The 17400-nt window shown below is 48.7% G+C and overlaps 1 protein-coding gene across 36 annotated transcripts in view; it reads right to left on the bottom strand.

The window, feature by feature from the left end:
* Positions 1 to 17400, bottom strand: part of PILRB (paired immunoglobin like type 2 receptor beta) — a 31714-nt gene that overhangs the window by 13820 nt on the left and 494 nt on the right. For 7 of the 36 annotated variants that reach the window (XR_010158631.1, XM_063814853.1, XM_016957851.4 and 4 more), the window contains exons 2-10: positions 15730 to 15815; positions 15106 to 15222; positions 4123 to 4222; positions 2667 to 2825; positions 1601 to 1916; positions 1165 to 1515; positions 956 to 1082; positions 809 to 869; positions 597 to 707 (exon numbers count right to left, since the gene is read on the bottom strand). Coding sequence is in view for 28 of the 36 variants with exons in the window: in XM_063814853.1 (XP_063670923.1) it covers positions 597 to 707; positions 809 to 869; positions 956 to 1082; positions 1165 to 1515; positions 1601 to 1718 (768 nt within the window). In the remaining 8 variants the exon portion in view is untranslated. Of the gene's footprint in view, positions 1 to 67; positions 323 to 596; positions 708 to 808; positions 870 to 955; positions 1095 to 1164; positions 1516 to 1600; positions 1917 to 2666; positions 2826 to 4122; positions 4305 to 8063; positions 8089 to 13106; positions 13250 to 15105; positions 15223 to 15729; positions 15816 to 15979; positions 16123 to 17400 lie in introns of those variants that run through there. The other 29 variants (XM_063814848.1, XM_063814849.1, XM_063814846.1 and 26 more) reach the window with 22 other exon arrangements.

The raw sequence follows: 17400 nt of genomic DNA, 5'->3' as shown, positions 1-17400 counted from the left end.
GGACACTGCCCTCTCCCTGGGCCAAACCCAGCCCTGCAAGGAGGCCCCAACCCACTCTGGTTCTCACCTGGCTTCTGCCTCCCAGGGGTGGAGACTTCCTCCCCAATCTCTTCACCCCCAAAGAAGCACAGCCAAGGCCCATGTCAGAGGAACTGTGTTGCTGACTTAGTCACAGCAGGAAACGACTGGAATGGGGTACTGTCGCTCACACACTCACACCTGTGCCCACACACACCCACACATGCACACACACAGACCACATCCACAGCAGGTGGGCCTGGCCAGGCACCTGTGGGACACTTATTAGAGGCCCAAGAATAACGTAAGGGGGTGGCACCCAGGAGGCCTGGGAAGGGGAAAGCCCAGTGGCCTCATGGTCTCTCTCATCGAACTCCTAAGGGTCCCTCCATGGCCCTGGGCCCCAAGGATCAGCGAAAAGAGTGAGGCCAAGACCAGTGCAGGAAGGCCTCTCCCCAGCCTAAGCGTAGAGTCCATTCTCAACAGAGACAAAGCTGCCATGTGCAGGGATGGATGTGGAGGCCCAGGCAGCAGGGCCCTGGGGCCAGTGTGCAGTGTGGGTGGGGAGTGATGCCCACCAGGACAGCCCCCCGTCGGGGGTGAGCTGTGTCCAAAGTAGCTGGGCAGCAGCTGGTGTTGACAGTGGCATAAGGGACGTGGAGAGCAGCCTGGGAGTCCTGGCTGGGTGCCTGCGCGGGGGAAGGAGGATCAAGTGAGTCTGTACAGCTTGGGCCCAGCCCTGGCCCCCCCTACCCCGCCACCTCATCCCCAAAGCAGCCCCCCTCCTCACCCATGCTCGTGCTCTCAGTGCCTGGGAGCTGGTGTGGAATGGCTGGAGCCTAGGGGCAGGGCTGGGAGAGAGCGAGGATGGTCAGAGCTCTGCAGGGCATGTGGCCAGCCCAGTGTCAGGGGGATGTGGACAGGGCCCAGGTCTCACCGGTGCTTCTGTCGGCACAGCAGATGAAGGAGGTAGCCACAGTCAAAGAGAAGGACTCCTGAGACCCCCAAGATCCCGGCCAGGTCTGCCCGCAGAATGGGGGCAGGAGTCGGCGGGACAGAGAGCCCTGGGCACAGAGGCAAGAATCAGATGGGTGGCCAGTTCCCGAGCCCCTCCCTGCCCTCCTGGACCCCTCACCCCGGCCCCACCTGGGTCTGAGCTGGGCGGGAGGCTCCCACAGCCCTCCCAGGAGCCCTCAGGGAAGGACGCAAACTTGCAGCAGAAGGTGGTGTTGGCGCAGGGGCTGCTGGCCCCAGAGACTTCCAGAGCAAGAGAGACGCTGCTCTGGGTTTCCCAGCGGGCCTGGCGAGCAGGGGCCCATTGCCGGATGCCAAGTTCCGGGTGCAACACAGCCAGCGTGGTCCCCCCAGCACCATCGGGGCCCCTCCAGCTCACAGTCACCAGGGAGATGGAGCCAGACCCCAGGAACCCACAACGGATGGTGAAGGACGAGAGCTCGGTGGCCTCCATCCGAACTTGCACCCACACCTCCGGGGTCCCTGTGGAACAGCAGCAAGGTGGGTGGGCTGTCATCCTACATCACCCTCCCTGCAGCCCCTGCCCCTCTCTGGTGCCGGCACTCACCCGCAGTGACACGCAGGGTCAGCAGCACCCAGGGCAGGGCCAGGGTCCGGCGCCCCATGGCCCCCTCCAGTCCGGGTTCTGGGGGCTGCAGGGCCGGCACCTGTGCCTCTGTTCTCATCACAGGAAGTCTTCATATTGTCAGCAGCCAAACAGCCACTTCCTTCTCTCCTCTCACACCTTCCCCAGAGGTGGTGAGCACAAAGTGGCTGAATCCCTTCTTAAAGTGACAGTGAGGGCCTGCTCAGTCCCCAAGGCTGAGCTTCCAGGTAACAAGGCAGGGCGGCACAGGTGGGTGAGAACTCAACCCTGGCTAGGGCTGGGGAGGCCAGGGGAGGGGCAGAGAAGCTGTCAGGGGCTAGAAGGACTCCCCTTCCCTGGACAGCAGGGGGTGCCGGGCTTCCCTAGGAAAGGGCTCTGTCCTGCCCCTCACCCAGCTAAGGAATCTGGGAGGAGAAAGCCCCTGGGAGTGGGAAGCCAGCAGGGAGGACCTGAGAGCCACCCCAGCGTGCATGACCCACCACCAATCTGACGTGGGTCCCACGCTTAAACCTGCAACCCAGGCCTCCCCAACCCCCAGCCTGGCTCGCCCACTGCCCACTCATACCTCCTGATCTACCCTGAATGCACCCCATACTGGGCTCTGCCCCAGGCGCTGTCTCCCTTGTCATAGGTGATGGCAACTGGCTTCTGGCTGCTCAGGCCCAAAGCACAACCACCAGCGCCTCTTCCTTTTCACCTCCAATGCACCAGGAAATCCTGTTGGCTTCCCACCCTGACCAAAGGACCACTTCTTCCCAACATCCCCCTGCAACCCCCAGCCCCTGCTACCTTCTGACTCTAGACCTAATCTAATATTCTCCTACCTGGAAGAGCAGGAACAATGGAGAATTGGCCTGGCTAGTTTCAGTTCTCACCGCAGTAGCCAGAGTGACCCTTTCGAACCCAAGTCAGGCAGGCCACTGCCCTTCTTGACTCTCACAGCCCATGACACCCAGAGCCAATGCCTCAAGGGCCATCCATGTCCTGCCATCCCCACTTCCCCTGCCCTCCTACCTCAAGTGCATACCTCTGAGTTGAATTAAAAGCAGCAAGATTTGGAGGTGACCGGGAGGAAACGGGCTGGCCCTTGCCGTGAGGTGTGCACAGACAGGGAATGAGAGGCCAGCACTTTAGGATGAGTCCAGGAGTTCAAGACCAGCCTGGGCAACATGGTGAGACCCTATCTCTACAAAAAAAAAAGAAAGAAAGAAAGAAAAAGAAAGAGAGAGGGAGGGAGGGAGAGAGACAGAGAAAAAGAGAGAAAGAAAGAAAGAAAGAAAGAAAGAAAGAAAGAAAGAAAGAAAGAAAGAAAGAAAGAAAGAAAGAGAGAAAGAAAGAAAATTAGCCAGGAGTGGTAGTGGGCACCTGTAGTTTCAACTATTTGGGAGGCTGAGGTTGAAGAATCGCTTAAGCCCAGGAGGCAGAAGTTGCAGTGAACCGTGATTACACCACTGCACTCCAGTCTGGGTGACAGAGTGAGACCCTGTCTTGATAAATAAATGTTGCTCTGAATTGCTTCACTGCTTATGTCACTTCGAGGATGCAAACCTACCAGAATGCTGCTAGGCAGCAACAGGTGACCCTTTCCAGGGATCAGTTTGCTTTGTGTGCTGTGAGCCAGAATCCAGGGTCCAGTGAGAGCCCAGGGTGCTGTCTTAAGGTTGATCTCATCCACGGTGTGGTAAGGACTGAAGAGACAGCCCTGTCCCAAGTCACCTCTCTGGGTCCTGGTTTGCCCCTGTGTCAAAGACTCATCATGTCTGCTTAATCCTGTGGTGCTGGCTGGATGTGGTGGCTCATGACTATAATCCCAGTACTTCCGGAGGCTGAGGTGGGTGGATCACTTGAGCCCAGGAGTTTGAGACCAGCCTGGGCAACATAGTGAGACCCTGCCTTTACAAAAAATAAACATTAGCCGGGTGTGGTGGCTTTCGCCTGTAGTCCCAGTTACTCGGGAGGTTGAGGTGGAAGGATCACTTGAGCCTGGGAGGTGGAGGCTGCAGTGACCCAAGATCACGCACGCCACTACACTCCAGCATGGGTAAAAGTGAGACCCTATCTCAAAAAAAAATTTAAAAATTAAAAATTAAAAAAAATACAAAATAAAAATCCTGTGGTGTTTGACACAAACCAACTTGGTCTCTGGGGCAAACTCTGTCCCCTCATCCACACCCTGCAGCCCATAGTAGCCTTCATGGTGCCTATGCCCGCAGCCAGTCACCCATGGCTCCCAACATTCTCTTCACCCTTTGCCCTTTGCCCAGGCCACCTGTACTAATCTCCACACCTGCCTTAGACCTGCTTTTACTGCTGTCTCCACTACTGTCCCCCAGCAGGGTGTGAGACTGGTGCAAAGGGGACCTACCTCAGGTGGCCTGGCCAGCGTAGCTGCAAAGCACCTAGAGCACCTGAGGCTGCTGCACATCTACCTCCCTAGTCCGGAAGACCCTTGCCTCCCACTGAAAGAAACCAAAATATTTAACCTCAGAATAGGTTTCTTTGCCATATTTTGGGACGGTTGCCCAGAGGGCCTGTAGGCAGCTGTGGGCCTGCAACATGGTCTTCAGTCAGGGAAATCCGCCTCTGCAGAGGAGACAGTGGAGTAGACAGCGGATGCACACAGCCTTTCTCTGCAGTCCCCGTGTCTGGATCTAGGAAAGACAAACTGAGAGGCGGACCCCTTTAAGGGTCTGAAGGACTTGCCTACCACAGGCTCCGCAGAGCACCAGCTGTGAGGTGTCACCTGCAGAACAAGACCTTTGCTAGCCAAGTCTCTCCTCTCCCCTTCCCCTAATCTGTCTTGCTGCGCTCCAGGCCTCCCGTTATTTCTGTAATTTCAAGATGGGTATAAAAGTGTCAACCATCTGGCCATTTCTTTTTTTATATATTTTGTATGACTTGTGCACATGTGTGCACGTAGTAACATTTTTAAGTCGGTTTTTTTCCTGTTAATGTTTTATGTTTGTTTCATAGACTCAGATTATCAAACCTTCAGGGAAAAAATTTAAACTTCCCTACACCACCTGCTGAAATCCCACTTTGTAAGAAGGAGATCAAATCCCACCACCTTCAGGAAGCTGCCCCAAAGTACTGCGCCCTTACTTCTTGGATAATCATCCAAGTGGCCTCCCAGCTGGGTTCTCGGCAGTCCTGGGGGCATTTTCACAGGTGGATGCTGAGCCCTGGAGGAAGTGTGTCTTTTATTCACCCCAATATGGGGAGCCCAGAACTTACTGAGGGATTTAAAAGCCATGGTACAAAGTTGACTACCCACCATTTTCATTTTTTTTTTCTATTTTTCAAGTCACATTATCCCTTAAATTCTCATTGTGTAAGATTCAAACAACATAGAACACAAAGTTCTCCTTTGGCCAGCTCCTTCCGTTCCCCTCCCTGTTTGAATTTTCATGAGGCTTGATCTTTAACATTATCATTTCTGTTTTTTTGTGTATTCCTTAGGAAGGCTAAGATTATGAAAATATTTTTATGGCTTTGTTTTTATGCATAACTCTATAAAGAGTTTCTTCCTAGTCCATGAAGAACTTTACTTTGGAGGTGGTGTTAAAAAGGCTGTGTAGGCCAGGCATGGTGGCTCATGCCTGTAATCCCAACACTTTGGGAGGCCGAGGCAGGCAGATCACGAGGTTAGGAGATCGAGACTGTCCTGGCTAACACGATGAAACCCTGTCTCTACTAAAAATACGAAAAAAATTAGCTGGGTGTGTTGGCGGGTGCCTGTAGTCCCAGCTACTCAGGAGGCTGAGGCAGGAGAATGGCGTGAACCCGGGAGGCGGAGCTTGCGGTGAGCAGAGATCGCGCCACTGCACTCCAGCCTGGGTGACAGAGCAAGACTCTGTCTCAAAAAAAGAAAAAAAAAAAAAAAAAAGGCTGTGTAGCTGGGTGCAGTGGCTCATGCCTGTAATCCCAGCACTTTGGGAGGCCGAGGCAGGTGGATCACTTGAGGTCAGGAGTTCGAGACCAACCTGACCAACATGGAGAAATCCCATCTCTACTAAATATACAAAATTAGCTGGGTGTGGTGGCGCATGCCTGTAATGCTACCTACTTGGGAGGCTGAGGCAGGAGAATCGCTTAAACCCAGGGGCGGAGGTTGTGGTGAGCCGAGATCCCACCATTGCACTCCAGCCTGGGCAACAAGAGCAAAACTCCATCTCAAAAAAAGAGCCGTGTAACGTCTCAGGTGGAGGGCCAGGATTCCCCAGACCATTTGCTGCTGGGCTCCTTCCCTACTGTTTCAAAATGCCACCTTGATCATAAATTCTTACACATAGGTCTATATGTGGATTCTCTTTCACACTCTATCCATTGGGTTGCTTATTCTAGTTTCAATATCACAAGGTCCTAACTGGAATGCTTTCATGTTCTGATATATGTGAGGGCCCTTACTCTCACAACTTCTTGAGTATTCCTTAACATTCTCCAGAATTGTGAACAGCAGAGCCACAAATAATTCCTAAGCTTGGCAATCTAAGTCCTGCATCCCACTTTCAGCCAGGAGGTACAGGCAAGATGGGACAGGTTTCACAATGGCCACCTCCTGCCTGACATTCCTTGGTGAAATCCCTGCAGCCCCAGCCCAAGTCCTGCTGAAGTAAAAGAGCCCAGTGGTCAGTCTGTAGAATCAGGCCCTCATGGGTTTGAAATAGGGCCACAATTTCATAGCTCTGCAAGCTTAACAGAGCAATTTCCCAAAGCAGCAGGATCCCAACAGGGACTGCTCCACAGAGTAAATGAGAGGATCAAGTCAGTGAGTGCAGGGGCAGCACTCTACTCAGCCCTGGCTCGTGCCCCAGTACAGGCTGTGACCGTCCTGTGATATAAAACATTCCTTGAGTTTGGTTTCTTCTCACCAGGAATCAGGATTAGCTTTCTTTGTGGCTTGTGTGAAAGATGCAATGACACAAGTTCATCTCTATTACACCTTCCCACGCAGATCAACTGTATGTCAATGTCCCCTCTTCAGGGGCGGCTGTCTTCCGTCCTAGCACTGCTTCCACTGGAAGAGTCTGAGCTCCTCATCCTAGCCTTGGTTCTGGGCAGCAAACAGCCCAGCCCTGAGCAGCCTCTGTTCTTCTGTAGGCCCATGGGGCCCACTGCAGACAGGAACCCAGGCAGCTGATTCAGATGGCCTCAATTCCTGGGGCCAAAACACAGGGTCCTGGAGGGCCTAGTCTCACCACAGAGAAAGGGAAATGACTATAAAAATCCAAAATATTTTTGACAGAGGACTAGAGGCCTCCTCCCTCCCCTAAATGCTTTGGCACTTGACACAACCTTAGGGAAAAGGAAGGAAGCCAAGAAGACTCAGGAGTTAAATTTTCTCAGCAGCTGGGCAGAAAAACAGCTTGAAATCATAGAGGAAAAATAAAGTTGTTTCTGCTCTTCTGAGTTTGTAGCATAAGACTTGTCACTGCTGCATTTATTTTTACATGCATGTTTTAAATGTTGTGAAAAGGGCTGCTTTTGTTCCTCTGTAACTTTAACTATAGCTTATCCTTTATCACAGTAATACAGCTAATGCAAGATAGCGTCTTCAGTGGATACTATGTGCTAAACCCATTCTCAGTGATGCACGTACATCAGCTCCATACTTAGCAATTGCTTTATGTGGGAAATAACTTGCCCAGGGTGGAAAGGCTACTTACACAATGAAGCCAAAATTTAAACCCTGACAAAAATTTTCGCTTCAGAACCCATAATATTCAGCATTATGCGGAGCTGCCTTCTCCCACACCTTGGTTAAAAAATTAAATTGAATTACAAGATTGTGTCAGCAAACAGCAGTCCTTTGCCCTGGCAGTGCAGAAGCCAGGAGTTGAACCCATGTCTCTCACCAGGTTAAGCTGCCTCGCTAAGTTCGGATGTGACCTCAGAAACAGAGGCTACTCCAGCAATACAAGATGCTTTATTTTTCGGCTTCTACCTATGCCACCCAATCCCTTCACTGGGCCTAACTTAGTGAATCAAATTAAGTATATTTCCCTCCAAGTTTCCCCAGGATTCTGGGCTCCTTTGCACACTACAGGTTTTCTCTAAACGCCCCGGGTTTATCTATCCTTTGGTGAATTTTCAACTCTTCTCCTTATTTCTCTGCCCTGTCCTGACCAAAAATCTTCAGTGCCTGTTTCTCTCTGCCATCCAAATCCCACACACATCTAGGGGTGAATCGATGAATCTGCACTGATGAGTGACTCGTCTTGTGAATCCTTTCTAGGATCTCAGTATTTCATCCTATCCTGAGGGAAGGCTCTAAAGAGCTCAAGGAAGACCTCACGATGTCTATGTGTGAGAAGAAACCTTTCACCCCTTCACTATCACACCCCATCATCCAAGCACACACTCCTCTTTCATCCCATAAACCCCAGTCAGTGTCACCTGGAGTAATAAGGATGGGGCGACTTACCTAGTAACTGAAGACTCTCAGTCATCTGAAAAAAAAAAATCCCTTCACATTTTAACTCAGGAGATAACACCAACAAGTTACTTCCGGCAGAGCTCATGGCCACAGTGCAAGTTAAAAAAGGTAAAGCCTTATTGAAAATCATTGAAAATAATCTTAAAACAATTATTCAATATTAACAGACAATGCCCAGCAGTGCCATGTGGGCGGCAAGCCACCCAACTGCCAAGGCAAGAGACCGAGGGCACAAGCTGTTCCAGTATAATAAAGAAAATACATAGAATAAGAATAGTGATAGTAGAAATAGATTATAGATATGATTATATATTAATATTACTAATCAGTTTATAGCATTACTCTTTATTCCAATATTATAATAATCTTTGTTCTACAATTATAACCTAGGAAAAACCAGGCCATACAGAGATAGGAGCTGAAGGGACACGGTGAGAAGTGACCAGAAGGCAGGAGTGTGAACCCTCTGTCACGCCCGGACAGGGCCACTAGAGGGCTCCCTGGTCTAGCGGTAATGCCAGTGCCTGGGAAGGCACCGGTTACTTAGCAGACCTTGGTCTAGCAGTGGTGCCAGTGCCTGGGAAGATAACTGTTACTTAGCAGACCGGGAAAGGGAGTCTCCCTTTCCCTGGGGGAGTTAGAGAAGACGCTGCTCCACCACCTCTTGTGGAAGGCCTGACATCAGTCAGGCCCGCCCACAGCCATCAGGAGGCCTAACGGTCTCCCTGTGATGCTGTGCTTCAGCAGTCACCCTCCTGTTTCACTTTCATGTTCCGCTCTGTACACCTGGCTCCACCTTCTAGATGGCAGTAGCAGAATTAGTGAAAGTATTAAAGTCTTTGATCTTTCTGAGAAGAGCATAGAAGAAATAATGACGTAAACTGTCCTCTCTCTCTCCGCCTCAGCTACCTAAAAGGTAAAGACCCCTGTCTGGTGGACACGTGACTCATGTGACCTTATCTATCAATGGAGATGACTCACACTCCTTATCCTGCCCCTTTTGCCTTGTATACAATAAATAGCAGCGCGGTCAGGCATTCAGGGCCACTACTGGTCTCCGCGTCTAGGTGGTAGTGGTCCCCCGGGCCCAGCTGTCTTTTCTTCTATCTCTGTCTTGTGTCTTCATTTCTACCATCTCTCATCTCCGCACACGAGGAGAAAAACCCACAGACCCAGTAGGGCTGGACCCTACAGTGCCAGCCCCTGAAAAGCACTGCTCTGCATCACTTACCAGGCTGGGCAAAGGCCTCCATGCCTGCTACCTAAGCTGGCCTCAGCTCGTCCAGCCTGGCCTGGGCCTGGCCAGTGGGAGGTGCTGCTGAGAAGCCAGAGCCCTGGGCTGTCCTGGACGGCTCGCAGGGGGCTTGCTGGCATGAAACCTTCACAGCTGAGCCTGTCAGGGTGGGGCGTGCACAAAAAAATATCCACAGATGTTGTGCAGCAGAAATAAAGAAACATTCTAACCTTTTAAGACAAAAACACAGTATCGCTTCTTGGCCTTTTGGCCAAGATCAAGTGTAGATAAAAACATGATAAGTCATGATTCCCCAGGAAAATGATCAGTATCCTGAGGGAAGAGAGGCAAACCCCCAGCCCATCACCACACACTGCAGCTCACACACTTCAGGTTTTGTGCTCCCAGACAATGCCTGTCCTCATGAGAGCACTGTTGTCTGTGCCGGGAAATCATCCTCTGACCTGTTCACAAGTCTTCTAGATGAAGATTTTCAGCAGGTTTGGATCTATTTAAAAAGTGGTAACTGCAAAGAGGCACCTAATCCACTTGGATTTGCCTGTTTTTGAGAGGTACTCCTGGCAGTTATGAAGGTCATTAAAATTAAGTATCAGAATAAACTGAACTTTTTTTTTTTTTTTTTTGAAACAGAGTCTCGTCCAGTTGCCAGGCTGGAGTGCAGTGGTGCAATCTCGGTTCACTGCAACCTCCATCTCCCCGGTTCAAGCGATTCTCCTGTCTGAGCCTCCTGAGTAGCTGGGACTACAGGCGCATGCCACCAATTTTGTTGTATTTTTAGTAGAGACAGGGTTTCACCATGTTGGCCAGGATGGTCTCAATCTCTTGACCTCGTGATCTGCCCACCCTGGCCTCCCAAAGTGCTGGGATTACAGGCCTGAGCCACCGCACCCAGCACTAAACTGAACTTTCAACTGAACTTCAGAAAATGTTGAACCATGATTTAAAAAAATGTTTCTCACTTTGTTCTCACTAAACCCTTTTTTGAAAGTAAAGGGTGGCCGGGCGCGGTGGCTCACGCCTATAATCTTAGCACTTTGGGAGGCCAAGGCAGGCGGATCATGAGGTCAGGAGATCGAGACCATCCTGACTAACACAGTGAAACCTCGTCTCTACTAAAAATACAAAAGGTAGCTGGGCATGGTGGCGGGCGCCTGTAGTCCCAGCTACTCGGGAGGCTAAGGCAGGAGAATGGCGTGAACCCAGGAGGTGGAGCTTGCAGTGAGCTGAGATCGTGCCACTGCAATTCCAGCCTGGGTGACAGACCGAGACTCCGTCTCAAAAAAAAAAAAAAAAGAGCAAAAAGGTATTTTGCAGTGCTAACCAATGAAATATTTTAAAACACTTATTTCAACTCATGTGTTACATTTTTAATGTGTATAATATAGAAGAATTAGTATATGTTTATATAACTTACAATTTTTAAAAAAAACTTGATATAAATGTCCTAACGTTGGGAGTCTTATGACTCTAAGGCCCGATTCCAGTTGCTTTGGCTACGTAACAAACCCCTCCAGACTGAGTGCTGTCAACCACCATCTTATTATGCTCATGGACTCCACGGTCAGGAATTTGCAAAGTGCACAGAAAAGATGGGCTGTCTCTGCTCCCTGATGCCTGGACCTCAGCTGGGAAAACTGAAAAACAGGGAAGGTTGGAATCATCTGACTCCCGTCTGGACTGAGTCTGGCAGCCAACATGGATGTTGGCTGGGACCTCGGTGAGGACTGCTGGCAGAACACCTACACATGGCCTTTTCCTTCGGCTGCTGGCCTTGCTCACAGAATGGTGACCGGGTTCCAAGTGTGAACCCAGGTACAGGAAGAGACAGGAAATGGAAACTGCCAGTTTCCTTAAAATCTGGGCCCACTAACTAGCATGGCATCATTTCCACCATCTTCTATTAGTCAAGCATCAGAAAGCCCATATTCAAGAGGAGACAACCTAGACCCAGCCTCTCAATAAACAGTGTCAAAGGCTTTAGAGAGCATGGTGTCAAGCTCCCAGATTCTAAGGCTGTGACTCAACCCAGTGCACTGGGCTGCCTGGCTGTACACAGGTGTCCATATTGATGCAAAGCCCCCAAGCTGCTCTTATCCTCTTGTGAAGCACCCTTAGCTTGGTCAGGAATCTTTCCCCTCCTGGATTCTTAAAGACCTCTGCATCTTCTCCTCAGTTCTCCCACTCTGTTCCCTCATCCCACAAAACAGGCTCCTTTCCCCAGAACTATTCTACCTGAATACAGGCGAAAGATCGCCGAATGAGTTAGCCTTCTCCCACACCCCAGCTCAGACTCCCCCAGGGCTACCTTTCCAAAAGGAGACTCACAACTCAATTTCTTCTAGCTTTCATCTGGGAGGGGCAGGTGGGGGAGGGGAGGGAGAATGGAAGGGGCAAGGCGGTCTTGGCTGAGTGACCTGATCGCAGGAAGTCACGGCTCTTTCTGCACAGATCACTAGCTGGATGGCTGTGTCTGGCCTAGGAGACCACAGTGAGAACCTGTCACTAAAGCAGGTGCCCATGATGGGAAGAACTAGAAATTATATCTAAAGAGAAAGGCTGAAGCATTCCTTAAACCACAAAAGAAAACAGTGAAAGTACAAAATGACAACAGCTGTCTTCAAATACTGCTTGTCAGAGGGACAAGAGAGAACCGAGGTGCTGTGCTGCTCCACAAGGCAAAACAAGAGCAAACAAGTCTGTCTGAGTTTCAAGAGGCTGGCCCTGAGGCTGCACTGTGGCAGTCTAGGTGAGAGACGCTGGTGACAATGTGTGGAGGACATAGGCCAGAGAATTTTCTCCACCAAGTCTTGACAGAATTTGGTGAAGAACTAGCTGGAGAAGGCAAGAGTGAAGGTGACATTGTCACTTGGATTTTAGGGTTGGACATTTAGAGTAACTCCTTAGTTTCCTTTTAACTCTCAGATACTGTGATTTGATCAAATTCCAAATTATGACAGGTATCTTTCGGATGAGAGGATAAAATTTCCTTTGGAAAGAACCCATGGATGAAGGCTGCCAGGACACAGGGTCTGGCCTGGCTCACGTGAGTGAGACAGGTAGTTTCACAAGGTCCTGCTCCACTCCGCCACCTGTCAGCACAACTTTCACTGCTGCAGAGGCTGAGGCCACTAGATAAAACTACTCACAGGCAGTCAAACTCTCCCCATCTCTACTGTCTCACCCCGCCTCTCAGTTACTAAGCAATACTTCCTGGAGAGCCTGTAGACAAAGCACCTGCGGGGTGTGGAGACACCTATACACTGGGCCATGGGACAAGGCGGACCAAGAACCTGACCTCCATCAGTTTAACGATCTCAAGCCACACCTTGGGAATGTGTGGATTCAAACATGTTTATTGAGTGAATCATTAGGACACAAAATAGGCTGAAAAAGATGTTCCAAAAATCCAGGAGACTATGGGCTATTTCCATTAAACACAGAGAGGTGCTGCCCCTCTCCACTCCAAACAGAACAGGAAAAAGGCAGGGGGACTGGGCCACAGTGCATTTGGGAGGACAGGGTCTCTTGGCTTCTCTACCCCAACATCACCAGAGGGAAAGGTTAGGTTAGAAAAACAATGCCCAACTCTTTCCCCTCAGAGCCCAGGGCTGAAGCCTGGGGGAATGCTTCATTTTGCTCCTTTTCTCTTTGCCTTTTCCAAATGGTCACATTCTTGAGGTAGGGAGTGGAGCTGGGGAGGGGCCCAGAGTCCTGTCAGAAATCCTATAATGAGAAAGATGAAAGGAATACACAGGTGCACCACCACGCCCAGCTACCTTTTCGTATTTTTAGTAGAGATGGGGTTTCGCCATGTTGGCCAGGCTGGTCTCGAACTCCGGACCTCAAGTGATATGCCCGTCTTGGCCTCCCAAAGTGCTGGAGTTACAGGTGTGAGCCACTGCACCCGGCCTCCATACCTCTTTTAAAAATCAATTTTGAAAGTTCATTCAGGCTGGGCATGGTGGCCAAAAATTAGCCAAGCATGGTGGCGGGTGCCTGTAGTCCCAGCTACTTGGCAGGCTGAGGCAGGAGAATCGCCTGAACCCGGGAGGCGGAGGTGCAGTGAGCCAAGATCGCGTCACTGCACTCCAGCCTGGTGACAGAGCAAGACTCCGTTTCAAATAAAAAACTAACACACTGTACAACTGCATGTAAGGCGGAAAAGACAACTGGAATTAAAATGTGCTCAGGTCCTTGTAGAAGATAAGAAATCCAGAGGAAAGCAAGCAAAGGGGGAAAAAGAAACAGAAAAGATAAAACGATTGTACCAACTCAATACTAGGCCATAAGGCTAAGTCTCCATAAATGTCTTTTTTTTTTTTTTTTTTTGAGACAGAGTATCACTCTGTCACCCAGGCTGGAGTGCCGTGGCACAATCTCAGCTCACTGCAACCTCCACCTCCTGGGTTCAAGCAATTCTCATGCCTCAGCCTCCAAAGTGGCTGGGATTACAGACAAATGCCACCACATGCAGCTAATTTTTGTATTTTTAGTAGAGATGGGGTTTCGCCATGTTGGCCAGGCTGGTCTCGAACTCCTGGCCTCAAGTGATCTGCCTGCCTCAGCCTCCCCAAGTGCTGGGATCACAGGTGTGAGCCACTGTGCCCAGCCCCTACATAAATTTCAAACACCACATTCCCTGACTACAACACAATAAAGTTAGAAATCAAATAACGAAAATATAACTAGCAAAATTCTATGTTTGAAAATTTTAAATATTTTCCCAGAAACTATAAAATTACACATTGTGGATAAATCTCAAACAATGTTAACTGAAATAATTAAATCACAGAAGCCTGAATAATGGATTCATTTACATAATTAAAGAACATATTCATAGTGGTAACACTATAATGAAATGACAAAGATTAACACAAAATTCACCCTAGTGTTTACCTATGGGTAATAAGGGGACTGTGAGGTAGGGTAGAAAGAAGGTACACAAAGGATCTCTACAGCACTATTAATGTTTCATTTCTTGAGCTGGGGCTAGAGATCTGGGTGATATCTCATTTTTATTTTTTAAACTACATATACGCTTTGTACACTTTCAGATATTAGAACTTCAATAAAATTATAAAAAAGAAACAGAGAGAGGGAAAAAATAATTAGGTAAAATTGTCAAGATGGAGCTAAAAAATAACATGGGTGAACAAGGTGTCACCCACATCTAAGCTTCCTTCCCATGTCATGCAATGCCTCTCCTCATCTGCTCCCTCAATCAATAAAGGCATAATCACTCCTGTGATACCTTTAAGAAAAGAACACGCTTTAAGAAAAGAAACGCTCTCTCGAACCCGGGTGCGGTGGCTCACACCTGTAATCCCAGCACTTTGGGAGGCCGAGGCAGGCGGATCACCTGAGGTCAGGAGTTGGAGACCAGCCTGGCCGACATGGCGAAACCCCATCTCTACTAAAAATACAGAAATTAGCTAGGCATGGTGGCACATGCCTGTAAGCCCAGCTACTTGGGAGGCTGAGGCATGAGAATCACTTGAACCCAAGAGGCAGAGGCTGCAGTGAGCTGAGACTGTGCCACTGCACTCCAGCCTGGGCAACAGAAAGAGACTCTGTCTCAAAAAAAAAAAAAAAAAAGAACATGCTCTCTTATTCAAGGTTACCCTTCTATCACTCCAAGGATTCACCCCATAATCTTATCTTTCTTGATATGTTACACTCACTAAAATGTTCACATCAAATCAAGTTTGTAGACACTTGTCCTTACCACCTTACAAAAAGTGAGATGGTATCAACAGAGGTAAGACACTGCTTTACCTGCATGTCACTTTCGGCAGCTTTCGCAGCATTGAAAAGATCATTGGCTGGTGGCTCTGACTGTTTCCAGCTATGACGATGTACCGCTTGGGACCCTTTCTTTGGATGTTTTGCCACCTGATACACATAAAAAGATCAGAAATATGAAAAAAAGGTAACAGTGACATTAACACTTGGTTTCATCATTATCACACAGTAGGCTTACGCTGCCAATTCCACAGCAGAGTCTGAGTTAGACTCAGTCCTAAAATAATTGATTTTTATATTATGAAGTTTATTAACTTTTTTCCCTTTAAAAAAAAATTCCTTGAGTCCCCTTCCTGTATCTCTATAACCAAACAACCTTTACTTTTCTCTTAGAAATTTCTCTTCTTCCTATTTCCATCCCTTAATACTTCGTAAATCTTGTCCTTTTTTGAACCATATCACCTGAACCTCTTAGGTTTTCTCTTTTTTTTGAGACTGAGTCTCGCTCTGTCGCCCAGGCTGGCGTGCAGTGGCGTGATCTCAGCTCACTGCCAGCTCTGCCCCCGGGGTTCGTGCCATTCTCCTGTCTCAGCCTCCCAAGTAGCTGGGCTGCTTCCCCGACAAGATTCAAAAACAAAGGAAAACTGGCTGACTCACCGGCGTTGTTTTCAGTGGTCGTTTTGCTGCTTTCTTCTTCACACCGCGATTGAAGCTGTCCTCAAATCATTTTCTTGTCTTCTTGTCTATTTGTATGAATTACTGAGTTACATTCTCATTGCTACTTATTTAAGCAAAGTATTCTTAGTTTGTTAAGAACAAAGAACTACAAATTGTGTTCATTTTCTGTCCTTTCCTGTTCTTAGACTAAATTACCTGAAATACATCAAAATATATGCTGTATGCTTACCTATATCAAAACTATGTTGTTTAGGTGCCGGGCATGGTGGCTCACACCTGTAATCCCAGCACTTTGGGAGTTCAAGGCGGGCGGATCGCCTGAGGTCAGGAGTTCAAGACCAGCCTGGTCAACATGGCAAAACCCCGTCTCTACTAAAAATACAAAAATTAGCCAGGTGCAGTGGACAGTGCCTGTAATCTCAGCTACTCATGAGGCTGAGGCCTGAGAATTCCTTGAACCCAGGAGGCCAAGGTGGCAGTGAGCCGAGATCATGCCACTGCACTCCAGCCTGGGTGACAGAGTGAAACTCCGTCTGAAAAAAACAAACAAAAAAAACAAACAAAAAACCAGACCATATTGTTTAGGGATACTTAGCTGACAAAATAATAGAGACAAGCAGGACATAATTACCATAAAAATCAGGCCCTGGGGTGTTGGTGGGGAAGGTTTAAGTGGAAAGAATGGAGCGGTGACAATGTGTGTCAACCTGGGAGGTGGTGACCCTGGGGTTCGCTTTGTAATTCCTCAAAATGAGCATTTATGTGCTATTCACTTTTCAGAGGATAGAATTCTGAACTAAAATGTTTAAGCAGCCATACACACAAAAAAAAGAAAAAATATGGATAGATTTTTATTTTAATTAAAACATTTAAAAAATAGAGACAAGGCAGCTGGGCGTGGTGGCTCACGCCTGTAATCCCAGCAATTTGGGAGGCCGAGGCAGGCGAATCACGAAGTCCGGAGATCGAGACCATCCTGGCTAACACGGTGAAACCATGTCTCTACTAAAAATACAAAAAAAAGTTAGCTAGGCGTGGTGGCGGGCGCCTGTAGTCCCAGCTACTGGGGAGGCTGAGGCAGGAGAATGGCGTGAACTCGGGAGGTGGAGCTTGCAGTGAGCCGAGATCAGGCCACTGCATTCCAGCCTGGGCGACAGAGCAAGACTCCAACTCAAAAAAAAAAAAAAAAAAACATAGAGACAAGGGTCTTCCTATGTTGCTCAGGGTGGTCTCAAACTCTCCGGGCTCAAGCAATCCTCCCGCTTCGGTCTCCCAAAGCGCTGAGATTCCAGGCGTGAACCACCGCGCTCGACCAGGAAAGATATATATATAATATATAATATATTTTATAATATATTATGTTATATATTACACATACAATATGTATAATACTCATAATAAAGGTATATTTAATATATATAAAGATACATATGTATATAATATTTTTTTTTTTTGAGACGGAGTTTCACTCTTGCTGCCCAGGCTCGAGTGCAATGGCTCGATCTCAGCTCACTGCAAGCTCCGCCTCCAGGGTTCAAACCATTCTCCTGCCTCAGCCTCCCGAGTAGCTGGGATTACAGGCGCCCGACACATGCCCGGCTAATTTTGGCATTTTTAGTAGAGACGAGGTTTCACCATGTTGGCCAGACT

This window comes from Pan troglodytes, chromosome 6 (assembly GCF_028858775.2).
Source record: "Pan troglodytes isolate AG18354 chromosome 6, NHGRI_mPanTro3-v2.0_pri, whole genome shotgun sequence".
Lineage (NCBI taxonomy): Eukaryota > Metazoa > Chordata > Mammalia > Primates > Hominidae > Pan > Pan troglodytes.
Note: the sequence above shows the minus strand (reverse complement) of the source record. Positions and strands in the feature narration are given on the sequence as shown.